Here is a 21,985-nt window from a genome sequence, read left to right as displayed (position 1 = left end):
TAGCTTTGAAAGTTGTCATTCACTCTGCTATACTTGCAACTGAATCTTGCAGAGCTTTTTTTCTGTTCCCCCTTCCTTTTCCCCTGAGCAGCTCTGTGAAAATCTGAGTTCTTTGTCCTGCAGCTGTAGAAACTGCAAATATTTTCATTACTGAAAAGAAGGGCTTGCTTTAAGGGAATTGAAGAAGGAGGTGGGAGAAAGAATAGCCTCTATTGTTAACAATCACATGAATGCCTATGTGGAAAAATCAATAAAGAGGTGGGGGATAAATTTCTCCCTTGCCTACAGGTTTTCATTGTGCAGCTGAAATTGTTTATCTGATTATACAGCATGTAGATAAATTAGCTGTTCTGCATTATTATAGCAGGTAAAATATTTTACCTGCCACAATAAGACCATATGCTGCTTTATGAAGACTGATACTGAGTGATTTGAAATAAATTGGTTCTGTCGTCTTCTGGCAGGGCGTTGTAAAATTTTCTAAGCTGATACACTTTGTGTCAAGATAATTCACAATTATTTAAATATAATTCTATTTAATATTTTAAACATATTTAAGTGATTGTACAAACATATAAAAGCCATTGATAAAGTTTATAAGCGAAGGAAAAAAATGTAAGTGGAGGAGTAAAGAACAAATACAAAATCATATGTTAATTTTGAATATTAAAGTGTTTATAAATTATTATTATCCATTTAAACGAGTTTTAACATGGTTAGTAATTGTATTTATTGTCCTACAATAAATAATTTTTTAAGGAAAAGACAATACATGTTCAGATTTTAGATTTAGATTAGATTAATCTGATTTTTTTTTATGGCATTTAAACTGCAACTGGTCACATCAATGATCACATCAGGCTGTTGAGGCAGCCAAATTGCTACTGCATGTAGAGTGTGGTTCAGGAACAGTGACAATACTTAAAGCGTTTTGAAGCGAGTGGTGAATTCAGATGAAACACTGAAGAGACTAACTGCTGTAGAAAACAAACATCTTTATAAGGTCTTTGTTTTGAACAGTTATTATTCAGCACTAATAGTAATAAGTTTATGCGTGTGTATAAAATATTTACTTTTGTCTCATTCAAATTAGGTTTTTTTAGTTGTGTGACTAATGACAACAGGATAATGATTTATTTTTTTTTGAACCAGAGAAGCCTTTCAGATACATGTATTCAAAGCTGCTGGATTTTTTGCTGAATTTGTTACTGGAAAAAATGGTTCTGATTTTTATCATTATTTCTGACTTGTTCTAAAGCTTTTCTCTCAAGTACATTGAAAGCTTGTTTTTGCAATAAGCTAAAATATACTTTTTATGTCAGCATTTGGTATTTGTGAACTTCAAGAATTTTAAAAGCTCTTGTGCTTTCAGAAGTATATTCAAAAGTATATTCAGTATTGTTTATTTTGTGCAGTCACAGCGGTTGTTGATTTGTGGGTATTTTTCCTTTGCTGTGCAAAATTCTGCTCCTGAAGTTCTTGCCTTAGAAAAAAAACTCAACGGACAACCCAAAAGGTCATCAGCCTCAGACTTCATCCAACTTCACATTGAAGAGCATCAGCTTGTAGGTTGTCATTGCTGGAGAAAGTAGCTGGTGGATGGTGGGAGAAAGGAAAAAAAATCACCTGAGCACGCCAGCCTTGGCCGCCTGGCTGCTCTCCTTGCTCAGCCCTTGTGCCGGTGATGGTCAGGAGAGGCTGAGTTGGGAGGTGCCCATTGTGAGCAAGCAGCTGAGCTGCTGCCGGCTCCTCGACAGGTCTGAGCTCCTCGTCTTGGCCGTGCTGGCAGCACGGCAGGGTTCATAGTGTGCTGCTCTTGGTTGCCCCTGTGCGTTTGGTGGTTTGCATGTCAAACTATAGTTTTGTAGAAATAGGAGCAATTTTTTGCGCTTAGCTTCTCCTTGTTGGTCAGTTGGCTTCTCCATGACTTAAATCACTGGGGAATTAAAGTGTCTGTAGTCAGGTGGGACACTCCTGCATAGTCTTTTTGTATTAGAATTCTCTTCTATTTCCAGCACGTTTATTCACCTGCACCTAGTTTCCTGTGGAAGAAGACCATGGCATGAGAAAATACTTCCTTGCAAGTGCAGGGACTAATCCCCATATAAGTGATAGATCAGTATTAGGGTTTTATTCAGCTAAACTTAGGCAGTATTTGTCAATACAATTTTCATTGAAGTCAAATCCAGACCTAATGTAAGTATAAATGTATTTCTGTTAATGAGATTGGATTACCTCCTGGATTTGACCCAGAAAACTTTACTTTAAATTCATTTTTGGTAAAGAGGTAATAAAATGAATGGCTTATTGTAATTACTTACAAAACTTCAAATATGGGTTTGTTTTGGTTTGTTTGGTTTTTTTTTTTTTTTTATCATATTTATCTTGGTAAAAGGTTATCCTTTTTTTTGAAGGATACCAGGTTGTGCTGTGGAATTGAAGGTATTTCTTGTTTTAGAAGAATGAGACTGTCAAGGAGGTTAGTTAATAATTCAGGAACTTTTGGTTATTAGAGTGTATTCCTGAAAAGAAATGTGGACACAGGAATTGCTAAAAATCATGTATCCTGTTGACGATAAGAGTTTAGTTTCAGCCTGTCTTTACAATTTGCCTCAATGTAGAAGACAGTATTCTAACAAAGAGTTGCATATGTGTGTTTTACAAGGCTTAAAACCAAGAAAATATATTAAGGATTTTTTTTTCTTTAAATAGTGTTGCATTTGAAACATCAATAGGTAAGACAAAAAAAATTGCTGCAGATTAAATAATTTTAAATGACTGCCACTCTTGACCACATTAAGATTTTACTGTAAACTTATTCATTGAACTGTTCCCATTTTCTCTTTGTATTATTAGTCAATAGCTCTGTTACATAGCATTAAAGTCAGAGTCAAAAGTCTTCATTTATTATTTTATTTGTAATACTTTTATCAGCCTTTTTCACTTCTTCACATAGCTCTGCAAAGTCTTTCTCAGATTGTGCTAGCCCTAGCAAGAAGGAACAGATACATGTATTTGAAGAAAAACACGTTAGCTGTTGGAGTTAACAAATGATGATTAAAAGCTATTCTTTTTGCTTATTCCTATTTCTCCTACACCCCAAACTGATCTTCACAAATACAGGACTGTAAAGAACTTCATCTGCTGCTGGTTAGCAGAAGTGGATTTAAATCTACACCGACAGTTCATTTGACAATGACCTTGAGGGGCTTTGCTTCTTGAAGAAGAAAGCAGAAGCTTGCGGTAAACAAAGTTCACTTCTGACAGATGGATTGAATGACAGAAAGGTTGCGAGTGCCAGAATAGCCCTGGCAGAGGAGGAAATGTTCAGTGGAATCCAACAGGAGAGGAGGTGTGAACAGGTGCAGGGTTGCTGACGGAAGGGGAACCAGATGGAAGGAGCCAGAGCCAGTTTATTTAAAGGAAAAGGCAGAAAACACTGAAAGGCTGTGCGATCAGTGGCTAAAAGTGTGCATGGAAGAAGGTAAAAATTCACAAAGCAAAACTGCACAGTGGGATATCTAGCACTTAGCATAATGGTAGTAATTTGTGAGTTTCGTTTTAAAGTTGCTATTGAAATATGTTTCTCCCTTACTTTTGACAGCATAAAGAAGAGATTTATAACCTGTCCAAAAAGGGGGGGGGGAGGAGGGGGGGGAGGGAACCCCTAACAAAACCACCACCAAAAACTTCAACTATTATGCTGCCTGTCCATTATTTTTAATACTGCAGGCAGTTACAAGCAGAATAATATAAAAACTATGGCACAGCTGAACAAATTAGTAAAAGGCATATAAGGCTGGATTTTTTTTTTTTTTAACTCATTTGTTTGTATCTAGCTCTTGTGACATGTGGGCAGATGACCATGGTTTTCATTAGGATGTTTTTGTAAGATCTAGAGCAAATAAACAACAGTCAAGTACAGTGTAATGTTAACACAGTATTTCTCATCTTTTTTGCTTTTGGTCATAGGTCTGTCAGTTTGCTGGAATGTGTGGTAGCTTACTGTAGGATGGAGTAGAAATCTAGCTTACCCTAGATCAAATTCCCTGAAAATCAAATATTGTCTTTCAAATTGTCATCCTGAAGAAGTGCTTTGTTCTGTCATACGATTGTGCTTCTTCCCAAGCTGTTCTTGTGAGGCTTGGTTCTTTGGAGGCAGGAAAAAAAAACATTCCTCAGTTTCTTCTCGATTTCAGCAATAGTTATCAAATTCCACATATTAGGCCTGTGGCACCTTAAGTGCAGTTTGTGTATCTGAATCTAATGTGTGTGAAAAATGCAGGTAAGTGTTGAGCAGTCACTCACAGTGCATCTGTGATCTACTGGATCATTCAGCTGTGCTGAGCTGATCCGGATCAGGTGTGAGCATACAGGCACTTTCCTTTTTAATTAGCTAGAGCATGCAACGCTGTGTTTATGCTGACTTTATGCCAGCTGCAGGAAGGACAGATGATACCTGATTCAGCATAAAGCTTGCTGGTACAAAGTTAACGTACCAAAAACATTGGGTTTTTGAACAAATTTAAATTGGCAGAGTGAGTTCATAGCAGATCAGGTCTCTGCATCATTTAGCTGCATCATTTTTTGATTCAACGGTAGGAGCCTGATGGTTGGATTTACTGTATTAACAAGTTGTGCCTTGGAGTACAGTCACAGTTATTTGAACCTGGTCTGAGCCTGTGCTGTTGCTGAAAAGCAAGTCCCTAGAGTGGCAATATATGGCTATGTCTGGCCACATGTTGCCATGCCCTTCCTTCTGCTGACCCTGGAATACAGGCACCTGCGTGATCAGGTTGTTCAGGGGGTTATTCAGATGGAAAACAAATAATTTCTTGAAGAATAGGTTATGTGAATGCTCATTTTAAGGGGATGAAAAGGAGACCAAACCTCTTAAACTGACATTGTATGCCTTAAATGTGTCCAGAAGCTGCATTGTAAGAGGCTGCCGGTGACAAATTCAAGAATCACAATAAATCAAGAAAATTACTCCTTTATTTTAAATACAGGGAAAAAACTTTTTGTAAATTTGTCTATACAAAACACATACTTGTAAAACTCTTCTGTGTTAAGCAATTATTTCAACACAGAGTAATTTGTAAAAGTGGCTGGGAACAAAGAATACTCTAGAGAAACATGTGCAATACTGAAAGTGCTCAGGCTACGTACTAAGACTTCACAAAGATCACCTCTCCTTGTGCTGTATTTAATTGTGTGTTTCTATAGGTACTAAGGGGCCAAATAGTTCACTATCTAAAGGTAATAGTCATGAGAGAATGGATGTTTGCTTCCAAGCTACATATCTTGGTGGCAAAGCTTATAAATGTGCCAGAAAAATCAGATTTTGATTCCAAGTCAGTATATTTGACGTAAAATGAGATGTTAATTACTGTTAGAGGCACTTTTTTTCTCTGACATCAAAAAATATATATATTATATATGTATATATAATACTATTTACATTATGCTGAATGTAAAGTAAGAAATCCAGTCCTTTAATTTTGTTAACTGACCTTGCAGATAGAAGTAGAGATGTAGAAGTTAACTGTGTTCAAGTCCTTTAATTCATAGAAACTTCCATAGGAGTAGCACTCTGTTACTGTATGTCTGTTCTATGGTCCTACAGATTTTTATCTGTCTCATGCCCACTAATATCTCCAGTTAGTTGAAATAACTTCTAAGTAGATTTCAAGTATGCCAGTCAGGAGTAGGAATATTTTTCACATGCAGCCATTAATGTATAGTTTCTCCTGATACCTCAGTCAGGCTTAAAGGGCAAAGTGGAAGTTTTGGAGTGAAGTGTTTCACTGTTTCTGTAGACTTCTTGTTATTATATACAGTGGAAATACATATAGAGTTACATATAAGCAGTTCCAGTGGTGTGGCTGCTTCCTAAATAGAGAGATATGGAAAAAAAAAATCAGTGGCTACAAGAAAGTTATATGCACTGACTTCTGTTCAGCAAAATTTAAATTCTTAGAGAAAATAATATAAGAAGTTGACAGTACTTGAATTCTGGGAATGGGAATACAGGTGACAAGTTACCTGCATTTTGGGGAAAATTATTTCAAGCCTATTTGTCAACCAATTATAGTTAGTCGGATGAGATTGGAAATCTGTATAGAGCTTAATCTTTTCTTTCCTCCCCCCCCCCCCCAAAGTGTTTCTTATTATTTGAAGGGTTTTTATGAAATAGTAGTAGCAGCCTGGAAGAGTTGTTTTTTTTCCAGCCTTTCATCTCAACTAGGGTAGTGAAATTTCATTTTGTTTTATTAACTTACTTTAAATGTATTTCTACTTTCAAGTTATTTCTGTAGCACCTTCAGACTTCCTAGATCTATGTTTAAAGAGCTGGATCAATTTGAATGCTGAATTTTTCACCCCTTGACCTTTACATAACTTTTCTAATTGCTTTTAATGCTTCTCATGGTTCTCATTGCTTCTCGTAGTTATGAGAAGAAAGCTCTGACATTTCATTATTTTAGGAAACTCTGTATTTCTCAACTAATACAAGAAACAAAATTTAAGGGTTTTTTTGTTTGGTTGGGTTCTTTTGAGCCTCAGTTCTCATGAATAGTCCCACATGTATCCTAAGAAATTATGCAGTCCTTCAAATCCAACAATTAATTTAATAGCTGGGTTTCTTCAAAATTGACCATGCAAATATAGATTTTACTGAAGCTCACCAAACACAGTGTGCTGGCTGGGGCAGTTTCCAGAAACTTGAGCTTTCTGCTGAGAAGACCTGGCAGCCAACTCCACAATCAGCATCCAGTCAGCTCCCAGAAACTGACAAAAAGAGCAACTCAGTGGGTAATTCCCTCAATGGGATACAGGAAAGGGCAATTTTTCAGCTCCTTGGAAAGGTTTGAAGAAATTACCTGATCATGATGCTTTTAAAAGATATTTCTACATAATTCTTGAGGAAGCATGCACTCATATGTCTTTTTTTAAATATTTTGCCATTTAAACATTCATTTCATGTGTTTCTTTTGCCTTTTAAAAGCACCAAGAGCCATAAAATCCAATCCTGTGTGGATTTACACAAGCACTGAAAAAACCAAAACCTTTATTACAGAAATTCATATGGAAAAAAAAAATCTACTGTGTTTATTAAGAGGAAACCACTAAACACTGTCCATCTAAGTCCTCATTCAGAGCAACCATACCTATTAACAAGGTCCTATTAGATGAAAATTCATAGGCCTTACAAAAGAAGATAACCAAAACAGTCACTCCTAAACAAAGATTGCTAGAAGCCCGATTTAAAGGAAAGGGAGAAATCTTGTGACCCTGAGCCTTCTTATTGAGTTGATCCAAACATATGAGCAAGGTACATGGTCTAGAGCTCTGTTACTTTAGAAGTTGTGGAAAGCAATAATTTTGAATCATAGCTACATTTAAAACCAGCATGTACCCATTTACCTGCAGAATTACAGGTCTTACTGTGTTGCATTTTCTTACTTAAATGTTTGAAAATTCTAAGATTGGATAGCATATGATAAAACTCAGTAAACACATTATCTTTTGTTAATAGCTGAATGGGGTACTGCAGTGCTGTTAAATTGAAAGGCTGGTCTGAAAGGAGTTATAGAAGTTTTACATTAATATAATTATTTAATACTATTCCTGGGGAGAATGACTTCTTGGTACACTGGGGGTTTTTATCATGTTTGCAGCCCAACCTTTAGACTTGTCTGATAACCTGAAAAAATTAAAAATGAGCCCTTACTCTTCTATGTATGACATACATACAAAGATACATGAAAAATACAGGAGAAAGAAGTTTGTGAAGTGTGATCTTTTTCTGTATACCTTCTCTTATGACCTTTATCATTGTGAGTTTTGAATAGTGTCTGGTAATAAAGTTAGAGATAGCAAAAAATTTTCTCATGTGTCCCATTAGAGAATAAGTCAGGGAGTGTGACATCTTGTTTCAGCTTTTATACTTTTTTTTTTTCCTTTTTAACATGGATGTGTGTTTTGGTTGGGTTTTTCTCCTTCTATAGCCTGAGAGAAGAGCAAGGATATGCTCTAGTTTTCCATTTTTCCTTTGACATTTGCAGCTGAAATAATAAGGTAAAACAACCTATGAGAAGGTGATTCAGAAAGGTACTCGTATTGGACAGTCCACTAAATCTGTATTGCAGAAAGCTTGCAATGCAGACTGCACAAAACACTGCTGACCCTTTGTACCCAAAGTTATTTGGTCTTTAGGGCTTCTAATACATGTAGTCTTCCAAGTCCTATTTTCAAGAGTTTTAATTTATTTGAGTGACTTCATGCCAGATTTTATTAAAGATACTGGGAATAAAATGCTTGGGTAACTCCTCAAAACTTTTCCAGTTTGGTACAGAATCTTCTGCTTTACATTTATTTTCAAAAATACTGTGAGAGAAAGCTCATTTCCTCTGAAAGAGCTGAGTCCTTTCTCTCTTCTGAGGTAATTTGTTGTGCAGTGTCTCACAGTGCTGGCCCACTTGGCTGGATGTTACCTAGGAAGGGGGTTTGTTCTGGACCACTGAGGCATGTGGTAAAAGCATCAGTGTTAGGCTTGACTGGTCCTTCTGCTGCCCAAGTCTGAGTGTGGGTGCAGACTTCCAGGACTGGTCATCATTTAGACAAGTCTTGTTAGTTTGGCTAGCTCAAGCATTTGGAACACTAAATACTGACTACTACTTAGTGATTTATGAAGTTTGGGTTAAAGCAAGTATATATGAATGCAAAAATGCTTTATATAGTTATATTTTAAACTATAATTGATATTAAATGAAGATGTCAAAAATAATGCTATGATAAAGGTTTGTGTATCACCAAACTAATTGCTAGAGTATTTTATTTTGTCCAGTTAAGTTCATATTCATTACTAATGGATGGCTTTTTTAAAAATGCCATATGTTGATTCTCATGGAAAAATCAAATATCCAATGTAGGAAGCATGGTTGTTGTAGTAACTATATGGAATTGTAGTAACTACATGGTTGTAGTAACTACATGGAATTGTAGTTGCTTTGCCATAAGAAATACTGGCAACCTCCAGTCAGAGGCCTAATTCTATGTTAATAATCATCCTGCTTTTTGTATTTTTGTATTTTTGTATTTTTATATTTTTGTATTTTAAAAAGACTCCTTCAGAAATAGACACTATTGAACTAGTGAAATTCAAACTATTTTACTGTACTGAAACTCAAACTTTTATCAATCTAAGTTCTGTTTTATTCTAGTCAAAAATATATGAGCTTTTAGTTGTGTCAAATATGACTTTAATGTCACTATTCTTTAAATACTGCCTTTTTCTTTACTGCAAAACCCTTTGGCAGAGAGTGGACTTCTCTTGTAAATAGATCTGTGATCCAATTTTTGTTTGTTAGTGTGAGAAAGGTGTTTTGATTTGGGGGGTTATTTTGGTTTGGGGTTTTATTTGGTTTTTTAAAATTAATTTTGATGGCTCAAATTCAGTCAGCATACCTTCATGTTAGCTTTGAGATCAAAGTGAATTTTCACTTTGAATTTTTCACTTTCAGTTACAGCAAAGATTTTTTTAAAGTTTGTCAGAAATGGCAATTATCTTCTTCCTGTGCTAAACTACAGTTCACAGTGCCTTTTGTTTTGTCAAGAACATTTGAAAAGCATAACTTTCATGCACTGCAAACCAGTATCGAGTTCATTGAGACTTGCAAGCCAGTTAATTGAGTTAACTATGACTATTGATAGCCATAATGCAGACTTAAAACAGGTGTTCAGGACTAAAATCGCTGTGGAAAACCTGTGTTTCAGAACAGGGCTCAAGAAGAGCTTGAACTTTCTCCATGATTGAGTCTTTGGTCGTTTCTGACTTTGTTACACAGAAGTGAAAGTTTCCATGAGTTTAATGTGTCTGCTTTGGTAAAACTGATCAGTGTTGTGACCTACCAGATGTTCATTTTACTGTGTTTAGTGTTTTGCACTCAGTAGAACTAGTGCTTGAATTCCAGTAGAGAACAGGCTGGTGCACTTTAACCACTCATCTCCTATATTTGACCTCTACAGATGAAGTTTTTAAAAGTTCTGGAGCAATTAATCTTTAGCTGTCATTTCTGATTCAGATATTACCTGTGTCATCAAAATTAGTCAGTTGTAGCTTTGCTTTTCATTGTCTCTGTGCTCTCCATGAGACATTCTGAAGTTTTTGTAGTAGGAGACCTTTGATGTCTTTGCACTAATGCTGGAGGGACTAAGGTCTGTCTCCTGTATACAGTCCATAGATTTTCTTTTACTCTGAATTGTGAAAGAACTGATTTAAGAAATTGCAATTGGAGAGACAGTGTCAAAGCTTCTAGACTCCTCCAGTATTTGTTGGTTGTAGCAGGAAAGTTACCAGTAGATCCTAAAATTTCTTGGGCTGCTTTCTGCATGTATTATACTTTTTTTTTCTCATAAATATGTGTTGGGGAAATTTTCAGTTGGAGGGCAGAGAGACTGAACTTACAGAGCAGGTTCAACTCAAGGTGTAGATAAATGACATGCCACTCAATTCAGACAGATTTGGCTCCAGGACATATTTTCATTCCTGAGCAGTTCTAAGCACCTCAGATATTTCTCTGTGTGGCACTGGATGTGTTTTAATTCTAAAATCTTTTAAGTCCTAAGAAGCTGCTCTTCTGTGTAAGAATTACCTGTTTTAATAGTTTTACAACTGAGCTTTTGTCTGCTGTATAAATTCATCTTCCACCACCCCATACACACTTCAGACACAGGGCACTCACCACACATGCATGGTTTCTGAGCTCCTGCTAGCTTCTCTATGCAGTGACACAGGTGAGTGGCTCTTTTGGATGGGTCCCCCTACACAGGAGAGTGTTTTGGGGGAGTAGAGTCTCCATTTATTTTGAATTTGCTGGTTAGCATTAGTTCATGGGGAGGGGCCCTAGCAATGAGGAATGGACCTTGACAGGTTTGTCTTGGTAGCTTGAGCTGTACAGCTTGCTGCATGCTGAAGGTTACCCCCAGCAGAAGGTCAGCCAGCCAGCTGTGTGCCAGATGACTGCACAGCACCCAACTGCACACAGCCATCTCACATGAGAGCTATTCAAAACACTGTGCTAGTGACACTTTCTTCAGCTGAAAGCGTCATAGGAATGTGAGAGAGGTGGCTTGTTTTTCCTTTAGTTTTTTGAGCAATCCAGTGTTTATAACAACTTTCTGAAAATAAAAAAATATTTGTAAAATAAAGGGGTTTGCACAGACTGGTTTCCAAAAAATATGGGAAAAATATTCTTAGTAATACTTTCCATATTTGGAGCTTACACTTGAAAAAATGATGGGAGCATCACTCCTTATGATAGCCCCAATATGATTACAAAGCTATTCTGAGAGTGATGTGATAAAGTGCCATTCAGTGTATGAAATTTCCTTTAAAATTGTGCTTTGTTTCCTTAACACTCTAATATTTTTGCTATCTAAACGTATTTGCTGTCTTACTTCAGAAGAAACTGCCTGTGATTTCCAAGGGAGTTTTGCCTAAGGTAGGGCTTGAAACATCAGGACCAGGAATTAGTGTAATGTGACCCACCATTTGTATTGCTTTGGGGTAAATTTGAGAGAGAAGATTTAACATTGTGTGTGTGCCATGCTGAGATATTGCAATATCTCGGATGGGTTATTAGGCACCAATCCAAAGGTTAAGTGCAGCAACCACATGAGATGTGGCTTTATCCTTACATGATCTGTGCCCGTGTTCTGTTTTGTAGCCCTCTGAAATAGGTAATATCCCTAGAATAAAACATGTTTATAAGACTTTTTTGAAGCCTATTCCAAGCTATTAAATGTCATTTCAGTAGAAAGGCATTTTCTCATGTAATTTGAAATCTAGAAATCAATTCTTGTATGTGTGAACTCACTGACGTTTTAAATGTGGATCCCAATGTGCACCAGATAAATATTCACCACCTTTGAGAAAGTTTAGATCTGAATTTGCAGTTCAGGATCTTTTCTAATTTACATGCATATATCTTTTTAGGGTTTTATTTTCCATGCTCTTTTTGCTTGGCTTGCATTAAATAAAATGCTTCAATGGAGTGTGGTAGTCTAGCATTTGTTTTGCCTCAGGAGTGGATTGCCCCATCTTGCATATCTGGTCAAGTAAATTGCTCTCTTGCCTGCATACTTCAATAATAGTACTGGGCTTAAGACCTTCCTGTACAACCCCCCAGTGAGCAGAACCACAAGGGGCTGGGCCTGTGTGGTGCTAGCAGTCTACTCTATTGTCATAGATGCATTCATCTCCTATTTACATAAATTAATAGTTAAAACTTTTTTGGTTGCTCGAGAAATCTCATTAAGCTTTCAGAGTAGCTGTATCATGAGCACTGTGGCAATCACTCCCATTGACTTATCTCCTGCTGATTCACTGGGAAGCAGTCCATCTCAGGGTCAGGTCCCTAAGCTTCCTTGCAGAATTAAACAAATAGCATTTAAAAGAAAACGCAAATAATATGTGCAGTGCAGAGTGAATGTTGGTAAACTTCCTTATAAAAACAAGGTCGTGATTAAAATTTTTAAAAATAAAATCCTATTTTTGTCTGCAGGGCCAATTTTCTCTCAGGAAATAGATCATACTTTTTATCCATTTTCTGCTAGTTGCTGGGGAATGTTTGACGTTGTAAGAGAAAGGTTGGTTTGTATAACCTGAAGTGGGAGGAGAATGTTTAATATGAAAAGCTTGGCCAGATTTTTATTATTATTATTTGAATGTTCTGCTTTACCCTTTTAATTTATCGTCTTCACTGTATGATTTTTATTTTTCTTTATTTCCTATTTGGTTTTTTTTAATAGATTGGAGAAAGAGAACATTCAGCACTGCATTAGCAGTGAAGCGAAGGCCCAAGCCCTTCAGGCCCAGCAAAGAGAGCAGGAGCTGACACAGAAGATGCAGCAAATGGAGGCCCAGCATGAGAAAACTGGTAGGTGGTAGGGAAAGATTAGAGCCTGGGCACTCACTCACAAGCCAGGCCCACGCCTTACTGTGAAATGACATCAGGAACACCTGTAACCTTTGGCTGGCCGAAGGGAGCAGATGCTAACTACACCGGAGATTCCGAATTACATATTAGTTAGCGTTTAAAAGAGAAAATGGGAAGTATTGCCCACTGTCTGTTGATTTCAGAGTGCTGCTCTCACATCTGCTGCACCATCTGGATTATGAGTTTATTTACCTGTGTTCAAGAAACGTAAAGCTGAGAGAGACCACAACAAAGTAGAAAAACAAAGGGCTTGTTTTTGGCTGGATTTTCAGGCACACATGTTATATAAAGAAAATAGCATCAGAAGCTCTGCGGGAAATGCTCTGAGCTTACAGTTAAAGTCTCCTGAATAGCATTGAACAGTTCCCACAGTACACACATTATAGCTACTCTAAAAGCTTAATGAGTTTGCTTCGGCATCCAAACTGGAGAAAAGCTTTAGCCATTAATCGGTTCTTAATTCACTGTCGCAGCTGGATGTAATTCACTGGCTCCAAATTGATATGTTCCTTTATTTAATCTTTGCAGCCTCAAACATTTTTAGCATTACCATGTGCCTCCCCCACATCCTCAGTCTAGAAGAAAGATGTTTAATCCCTTGCATACTTCAGGTTCTCATAATAGGAGACTTCATTGCATTGACTTAGCCCATCAATAACATCTAACTTTAATCTGGAAGTAAAATGGGTTTTCCAAACAAACAAAAAAGAGCTTTTTGTATTATGAAGTACTATGCCAACAACATTAATAGAAGTGCATATTATAAATAAAGAAAAGGGAATTTTTAAGAGATGAAATCTGTAACCTATGAGCATGGAAAGGAGGAGGAGTTTCAGCTGGTATGGAATAGCTGAAAATTATGTATTTATGTGTTTAACAAAATACCATATTTACCCACCAGTCATGCTGTACTTTCAGGAAAACTATACAATGTATATTAATTTTAAGGGATGTTGTATAATACGTAAGGTAGCAGGCATACTATTAAATTTTCTGCCTTTTTTTAGTATTATCACAGTATTAAAGGATATTTCCATGTGTTCAGGGAATGCAAACAGCTACATTATGGCTGCTGCCTACACTGTAGGAGAAGAAAAGAGGCTCTCAGAATAATTTTTTCCTCCTTTAGGCAGCACATCTGCATATGACCATGTGTAATTTTTCACAAGAGAAATGTAATTTACCTTCCTGGTGTATAAATTGTCCCAGTATATAAAAATGAAACAATAGGAGGCCAGATCTGTTTTTATATATCTCTAGTAGAATTAGAGGGAATTTATAGTAATTTATAATGTATATAGAGAAAACCTTGTTTATTATGACCCTACACACATAGAAGGAATTTGGGCAAGAGTGGTTATGCTTTCACTGATTTTAAAAGCAAAAATCAAGAAAGATCATTTTGCAGTATCTTCCTTTTGAAAGAATAAAGATACCTGGATTCTAGGTCATGAGTTTAGGTGCAGTCCAAACTGATAGTATCTGAAAATTACTTTATAAAATGGTTTAATTTCAACTGTCACTGGACAGTATGTCTAAATTGTATAATTTAAGAATAAAAAATTGCATTATTCATGGTAAGCTCAGGACACAGTAAATAAAAAAACTGCTGTTTTAAGGAGATACTGAAATGAGTCTACAGTGTGAGCATTTGGGCTGCTGGTGTACCCTCTGCACCAGTTGAGCAGGCAAAAGTCTGCTAAAGCATGGCTTGCCAATTGTATTCTTCCTAGAAATGTCAGTGAACTTGTAGCTAAAAAGCAAGTCCACCAGATTAGATATCTAGTCTTCTCAGTGATTCTTCTCTTACAAGACCAAATTCGGTAGCAACATTGCTTTAACACTTCAGCTAATTCTGACATAGTGCCTTAATTTGGTAAGTGATGATGTCCAAGTAGCTGAAGTTTAAAAGACATTTCAAAACTAGAATGACCTAGAAGAAAGAAATTAAGAATATATAAAATTGTTTCGATGCTATCTATAAATTTTTATAATTGTAATTTTATAATATCATAATTTTATGGTTTCTAGTAGAAGAACTGGATTCATTGCTGACCTCCCAGAATACATTCATAGCAAAATTAAAGGAAGAATGTTTTGTGTTGGCAAAAAAGTTGGAACAAATGTCAGAAAAATACAGGTTAGTATATTTTTATTAACATGACCCTTTTATTACTAGGATATGCTTATTTATTGTTTTATTTGTATTTTAATATTTATTACTTTTCATCATATCAATGTAATATACACCCCTTAAAAATTCAGTATAGTATGTGCCCCTTAAGATTATGTTTCTGACTAGTAATTCAAATTTCTGTGACAATTCCAAGGTAAAAATTGTGTCATATTTTCTTCCTTGTGTTCATATTCTTAATATGAAGGGTGGAAAATAGTTTAAAAAGGTACAATTCAAGTTTATCTGAAATTATATGAAAAAAATGATGTCAAATCTGTTGTAATTTTATTTATTTACTCTAGTGCTCTTTTCACAGTACTGCACTACACACTGGACATTGTCTATAAAATAATAGTCATCAAAATTGATTGTCATTGATGCTCTGATTATGCTGCCGTTTTTTATCAATCAATAGCAGATCTAAGTTCAAAGCCATTAAAAACTGAGGAAAAAAGCAACACCTGGAATAATTTAAAGAAATACAAAGCTATGGAGTTATCTATTCAAAAGTTCTGTAAGACAGAACTATTTGGGAAAGAAAACATGAATTTTGTAGTTCTTTCGCAGCAAATAAGTTGAAATTTTTTTGGGGGTTCACATTTAGAGTGGTAAACTGGACTTCACTGGAGAGTTGGCATTCTGTAGCTTCTGTAAATTACATGCAAAGTGAATTTGGTAATTAAGGCTAATATTCATCTGATGGCTCATGGGAAACACTCAGCAAAAATAAAACTGGTTTTCAAGACAGGATTCTTTGGCTGGATGGTTTTAATCATCCTCTTAAGGTAATGAAGAAGAGGCAACACTCACTCAGAGAGAGAGCTCATTTATCCCAGTACCCTCTTCCCAGGAATGGTCAAAGGGGAATGATTTAAGTAGATGACAGACACACACACATATATATGTCTGTAATAAATAAAATCTGTGGTGTTTCCCATGGGTAGTGCCTCCACTGCCCATCCTTCTTCCCACTGAATATAGTGTTGACTAGCTGTTAAGTGGCTGAAGGTGGGAGATGAATCCCATTCAGGGTGTTTAGGGAAGAAACCAGAAACTTGAGTGACTGTGAGCAATATTCCCATGCAAGTGTTGTGAGGGGTACTTGAGAGAGAAGCAAAGAGAATTTTTCCTCTGAAAAAGCAGAGCTCTTCTGCTAATGTAATGCAAAATCTAAATGGATTAAAACCATATTATTATTCCAGCAATAAAAAAGCACACAGACTTTGTTGCTAGAGCTCACAGTCACAGACTAGTAACTGTAAAGGATGAAGGAAAGACAGAAAACATACTCTGAAAACACATTATTCTCTGAAAATAAATACTAGATATTGCCAAGTGTTTTTCCCCCTAGCAGCATTAGCTGCCTATGTCAAGGACCTGAAAATGGGAAAAGGAGCCCTCTTGCATCAATCAGTTACAGGGAGAGAAATAGGTAGAGACAAAAGAAAAAAAAAAAAAAAAAAAAAAGGTAAAAATGAGAACAGCAAGGTGGAGCTGGAGGTGGTGGAAAATGACAGACTAATATAGATGGCTTCACAAAGTGATGTGATCAGGAGATCAGATGCAGAAAATTATTTTAGCCAAGTTCTAAATGCATCATCAGCACCGTGTATTCCTCAGTAGCACCTCTCCAAATGGCAATCTTCAGCTCATTGTCACTGAATGTTGTGTAAAAACATATTCTGGGACAGGATATTGTAGTTTTGTCTTCTGGAAAAAAGCAGTAATTTAGGGAAGATTTTATAACTTAGTACTTATGTACATTAATAAAAGCAGATCATAAAGCAGCAGTGTGCCCTATTTTCACAGAAAACATTTTTCTTTTTTTTTTTTTCCATGTTTTTGACTTTACCACAAACTGAATTTTGGACCTGGATATGTATTTTCTTGCTGTACCTCTAGAATCTTTGTTCCTTCATTTCCATGGGTTTAAGAAATAACTGTGTGCTACCAAGACAGTTATTTAATTGGTGGAACAGTCAAGCTCTTTTAATAAGATATGCAATAGTAAGTTCATTTAAATTTTATTTCATTTAATAGGAACTATGCATTTGTAATAAGAGATATTTCAAATTTATCTGTGACAGCTACATATTTATACAGTTTCAGTGGAATGCATCTGAATGGCACATATATTTTTATATTTAATGCAGGTTTTCTGAGAAATCTAAACTGTTTTTTTGTTTATATGTAAGCTGGAACCATTTTTTGAGCTAGTCCCTACACAGAGAGGCATCAGAAAGACAATGTCAGACGAATTATAAACCCCTCAAGCTGTGCAGAAAGAAGATAGTGTCTGTGAAGGTTTTTGTATGCATAGGCATGTTTAAAAATATAGTCGTTTGTTGATTTCTTCTCTGTTTCTCTCTTGTTTTGTTCTTTTTTTTCCTCTGTCACTGTCTGAGTTTCTAGGTTGTAGATTAATGCTTAACACTACCCACTGTGTATTTGTGATTTGCGTTTTGTAATTAAGGGGAACAATGGGAGTCCATTGGGTCTCGTTATATATAATGGTTGGTTTAATTTGTTTCACTTCTATCTTGTTAATTGTAAATTGATCATTAAGATTTGAATTCTAATCTGTCACCAGGGTTGTGAGTATTGAAGCTAGAGCAATGATCCTCGTTTTAATCACTGATGATGAGAAACAAATTTTATCATTTTGGTACATATTGCAGTTCATATATTTTAACACTGTTTTTTATGGTGTTATAAATATTGTTAAATGACTTTTAGTGTAGTTTTACTGTTTGGACTATAATGTATAAATTATATTACTGGTTTGGCAACAGTAGGCATCCAACTGTGTGAGTTTAATTGAAGTAAAGAACACATACCCGGCTGAACTATTTTTCTGCATGTTTGGTTGACTGCAGTCATTGCACTCAATACCAGAAGTGAAATGTATGTTGAAGGTAGCTGTATGAAGATGGGGAACAGTCTGTCTGAAGGTTCAGTCACTAAAATTAGAAGCAACAATACTGCATCAACAGAAAATATTTTAGAGTGTATTTAATTTCTGTGCATGTAAACAATTGATTTTAAGAGCAGGAAAAGGCAGTGTTTAAAAAGCACTAAAATGCAAAAGCAAGTTCAGAGGAGCAAAGGCAGCATTACCACCTTAATGGTCAAAAATCAGCTCATCCTAAAGATATCCTAAGATTGGCTTTGAATTGTGACTATTTAAGATTTCCTCTCTTTTTTTTTTTTTTCCCTTTAGTATTTAAGTGGTTTGGAGGCTAACCTGTTTGGGGTTTTTTCCAGGACTCTTCCAGCAAAGATGGTAGATAAAACCTTAAAGTGGTTTTTAAATAGAAGTTGAGGTAGTTAAATGGATCCAGAAGTATAGAGGGGTTTTTTCTGTTGTTGCTTCTGCCCCCATCAATTATTTTTGATATAGCGACAAGTGAATGAGGTTTGGCAAAATCTATTATGCATCCAATTACAAGCATGCATTTTACATTTTCATGTGATGTTGCTCTGTGTACTTTCAAAATAACAGTGATTTCATACAGGTCATTTGAGTGTATCAGATATCAGAAGCACACACAGATCCATGACTGCCTGACTTGTGGAGCCAGCCTGAGTCTGCAGAAGTGACCCTTCCTGCTGAGTTCAGCTCCAAATGCATGCATGCTTCAGTTTCTACCTCAGCTTATTGCTCAGACTGCTGGACCCAGAGTAGCTCTGGTGGAACAACATCAGCGCATCCATGCTGTGTCCTTTAGTTCTGCAGTGTCCATCAGACAGTGATTCATTTATCTCTGTCCCTGGCATTATGAGTGAACTATCCCCGAAGTTCAGCACTGTGGGCTTTGATGCTTACCCCCGCTCTCTTCATTCTGTGATACCTTGGGAGCAGAGTTGTTCAGAAGCATTTACACAGGACTGGTTGTGCCTCTGGCTGAGTGGAATTCCTACTCCTGTACAAATGTTCTATAGCATTCAGTACAGTTGTTAGGCTTAGTACAATTATGGTGGGTTTGGATTTGTTGGCTTTTTTTTTAACTCAATGTGTGAAGTAACTTAAATATCGCATAGAATTAGCTGCCTCATCTTAATCTTTGGAAACTGAGGTGGATAAAAGGTGTGTTTAAAGATGCAAAGGGAATCAGTCACAAGTGACAATGGAAGACTCTTGGTATGCAATATTGTATTGGACTGGTGTTCTTTCTTTTATGCCAACACTCATGAGCTTTTAACATGGACCTAACCATTCTGTCCTTCATATGTGCTGTCCTTCAAAACTCCAGGGTCATTAAATATTTGAGTCTTGGTGGTCAGACTCTTAGTTACATGGAAAGGATGTTGTATAAATAATGTCATAATTAGAAAATTTTTTCTGCGTTTAACTGTAATTACAAAAGATGTTTTAGGAGAAGACAACACTCGTACGTGCTTCAAAGCATCAGGCATTTAGAGCTCTATTTTAGAGACTGGAGATTATGATACTTGTGGTTTTAATTAACTCATTTCTTACTTTAATTAATTGTGATTTTCAGTAGTGTTTTGATTTTGATTGATTTGAATTACTTGATCTTTCCAGAAAGACTTTGGGCACCTACAAGTGTAATGGAGATTAATAAATCCTTATAAAACGTGGACAATTTTATCACCTTGAAAGTTGCTTTTGCTGTTTCCATGAATGAGACAGTCACATAGAAATAGAGAAAAACAAGCAGGATCCCCCAGTTGGGAAACCCAACAAATGTGATAATTTGCAGTATTCCTACATGGCAAATGCTGTTGTTGAATTTTACTGGAAAGAAAGGAATGCAGAATTTAATTTAGTCCTGTGTCAGGTCTCTTTGAGCTGCTCTGCAGTGCAACTTTGCTTTTATCCACTGGTTGTCTGTCTTACAGTATCAGCATGAAGTACAGACTGCATTCACATTGTGTGATAACAGTTGGTCCAGCTGGCAGTGCTTTGTTAATGCTGACATTTAAGTTACTAGTATTTCTATAAAATGGTCGGTGGAAAAATCCAGTTTCTGGTACCTTCCTATAACATCCTGCCCGCTGTTATGTACCCATCCAGGAAATTCCTGTGCACTGGAATCTAATACACAATTCTGGTGTATTTGTGTGTGATCTTCCTTAATTGAGCTGTAACTCTCAATCTAAATTCAATTACATACAGTCTCAGTCCAAAGTTTCCTTTGCTGAGTTCTTTCAGATTCACAGATGATACCATGCATTGTTCTCTATTTAAGCTTGAAAAGATCATGTTGTCATTTCTAGATTTGACTTGTCAATGTAACAACATGTTTTTGAAGGAGGAGTATTCCTTCCTCCCTGCACTTTGTTGTATTTTTCAGAATGTCAGTTGTTATTGCATTCTGTAACAGCCAGGAAGGTAAAGTATCTTTCTGCTGTAATTGCAGCATATTTAAGTTTATGATTTAAAGATATATCTGAAGCTTTTTAACCTTGAGATATGGAGTGGCAGATGCCATAAATCAAATTTACTTACTTTTGATTTGTACTTTCTGATGGTATAGCAGATTCTGACATGTTCTCATTAACCTTTTCCAAAGAGTTAAAATTGTACAAGTGCATAATGTATATTTTATCACTATTTAATCTGAGGTCTTTTCCTGATATTAAGAAACAGCTCATGCCTGTTTCTCCATTTGCTGATGGTTAGAGATGTAGCAAGTAGCAGTCCCAGGTTATTCATGGATCTGATGTCTCTCCTCACCCGTGAAGAATAAGAATTGCTTAGAAGTGACTAATATTCTTAAAGGCTATGCTGAATTTTATGTAGATTAGTGTGTGCCTGTATGATTTGTCCCTTGTTTCTGAAAGTTTATTTCATTTTCCTCTAAGTGAGGTTTTGGGTTTTTGGTTGGGTGTGAGTATTTTTTTGCGGAGAAGGGTTTATGAAGGTTTTGTTGTTGATGTTTTTTTTTTTTTTTTATCTGTGCAATGTTATTTTAGACATAGGAGGTTGCTAAAGTTTCTAAAACAGTACCACTATTGAAAGTTCAATCTGTGAACTATTGAGAGTTCAACCCATAAAGCGGAGTCAAAGTTGAAAAATGTTTTAGTAGCTGTTTTTTTAAACTAAATGTTAGCTTTTGCTAATAAAGAAGTTGAAATGTGTTCCCAAAATGTTAGCCAAATTCTTGCTTAACAAGTATGAATTTACATGTATTGATCTTATTTAACATTGATGCATAATGCCAAATGGCATGCCTGTTTAAATTAGGCGGAAATTAGCATAGCCAACCTATAATTGAGTGATTGCCAGTGGCATATTTAGAAGATACCCACCAGTATCATCTTTTGTCTTAAAATTATCTGAAACAGCATTTTGTTTCTCTAAGTTCTAGTAATAGCTTGTTTATGCATTACATATAAATGTATGAAATGTTACAAATGCTGGAGCCACATATTGATGGCATACTGCAGGATGAAATCTGACAACATCCATCATCGCTTTGTTTTACTTCTGTAGATCTGAAGTCAACCAGCTTAGTCAGGATAAAGAGTATCTTCATGGCAGATTGGAGAAGATGCAGAAACGGAATGATGAATTGGACCAACAATGTATCCAGCATGGGAGAATACATGAGAGAATGAAGTCAAGGTAGGAGGTCCTGTTAATCTGTCAGTATGTGATATGCTCAACTGTACCAGTCATGTTGTATAAACATAAAAAATGACACGAGGTTGTGTAAAAGTAATATTCTTTCCTTGTGAAATGACCACTCTTTCCCCCTCCTCAACCATTCTGTCAAGTTGTTTTTTTTAACATCTTTTGCTTGTGCCATTTTGGATAAATAAAAGGAAAGCTTGAACAACA

At 36.1% G+C, this 21,985-nt stretch overlaps 1 protein-coding gene across 14 annotated transcripts in view; it reads left to right on the top strand.

The window, feature by feature from the left end:
* Positions 1–21,985, top strand: part of SDCCAG8 (SHH signaling and ciliogenesis regulator SDCCAG8) — a 104,322-nt gene that overhangs the window by 44,188 nt on the left and 38,149 nt on the right. For 9 of the 14 annotated variants that reach the window (XM_085575535.1, XM_085575544.1, XM_085575537.1 and 6 more), the window contains 3 exons: positions 12,814–12,941; positions 15,033–15,141; positions 21,638–21,769. In XM_085575535.1, the coding sequence (XP_085431661.1) occupies positions 12,814–12,941; positions 15,033–15,141; positions 21,638–21,769 (369 nt within the window). The remainder of the gene's footprint in view (positions 1–12,813; positions 12,942–15,032; positions 15,142–21,637; positions 21,770–21,985) is intronic. The other 5 variants (XM_085575543.1, XM_085575536.1, XM_085575539.1 and 2 more) reach the window with 1 other exon arrangement.

Source organism: Lonchura striata, chromosome 3, assembly GCF_050655825.1.
Source record: "Lonchura striata isolate lonStrDom1 chromosome 3, ASM5065582v1, whole genome shotgun sequence".
Lineage (NCBI taxonomy): Eukaryota > Metazoa > Chordata > Aves > Passeriformes > Estrildidae > Lonchura > Lonchura striata.
Note: the sequence above shows the minus strand (reverse complement) of the source record. Positions and strands in the feature narration are given on the sequence as shown.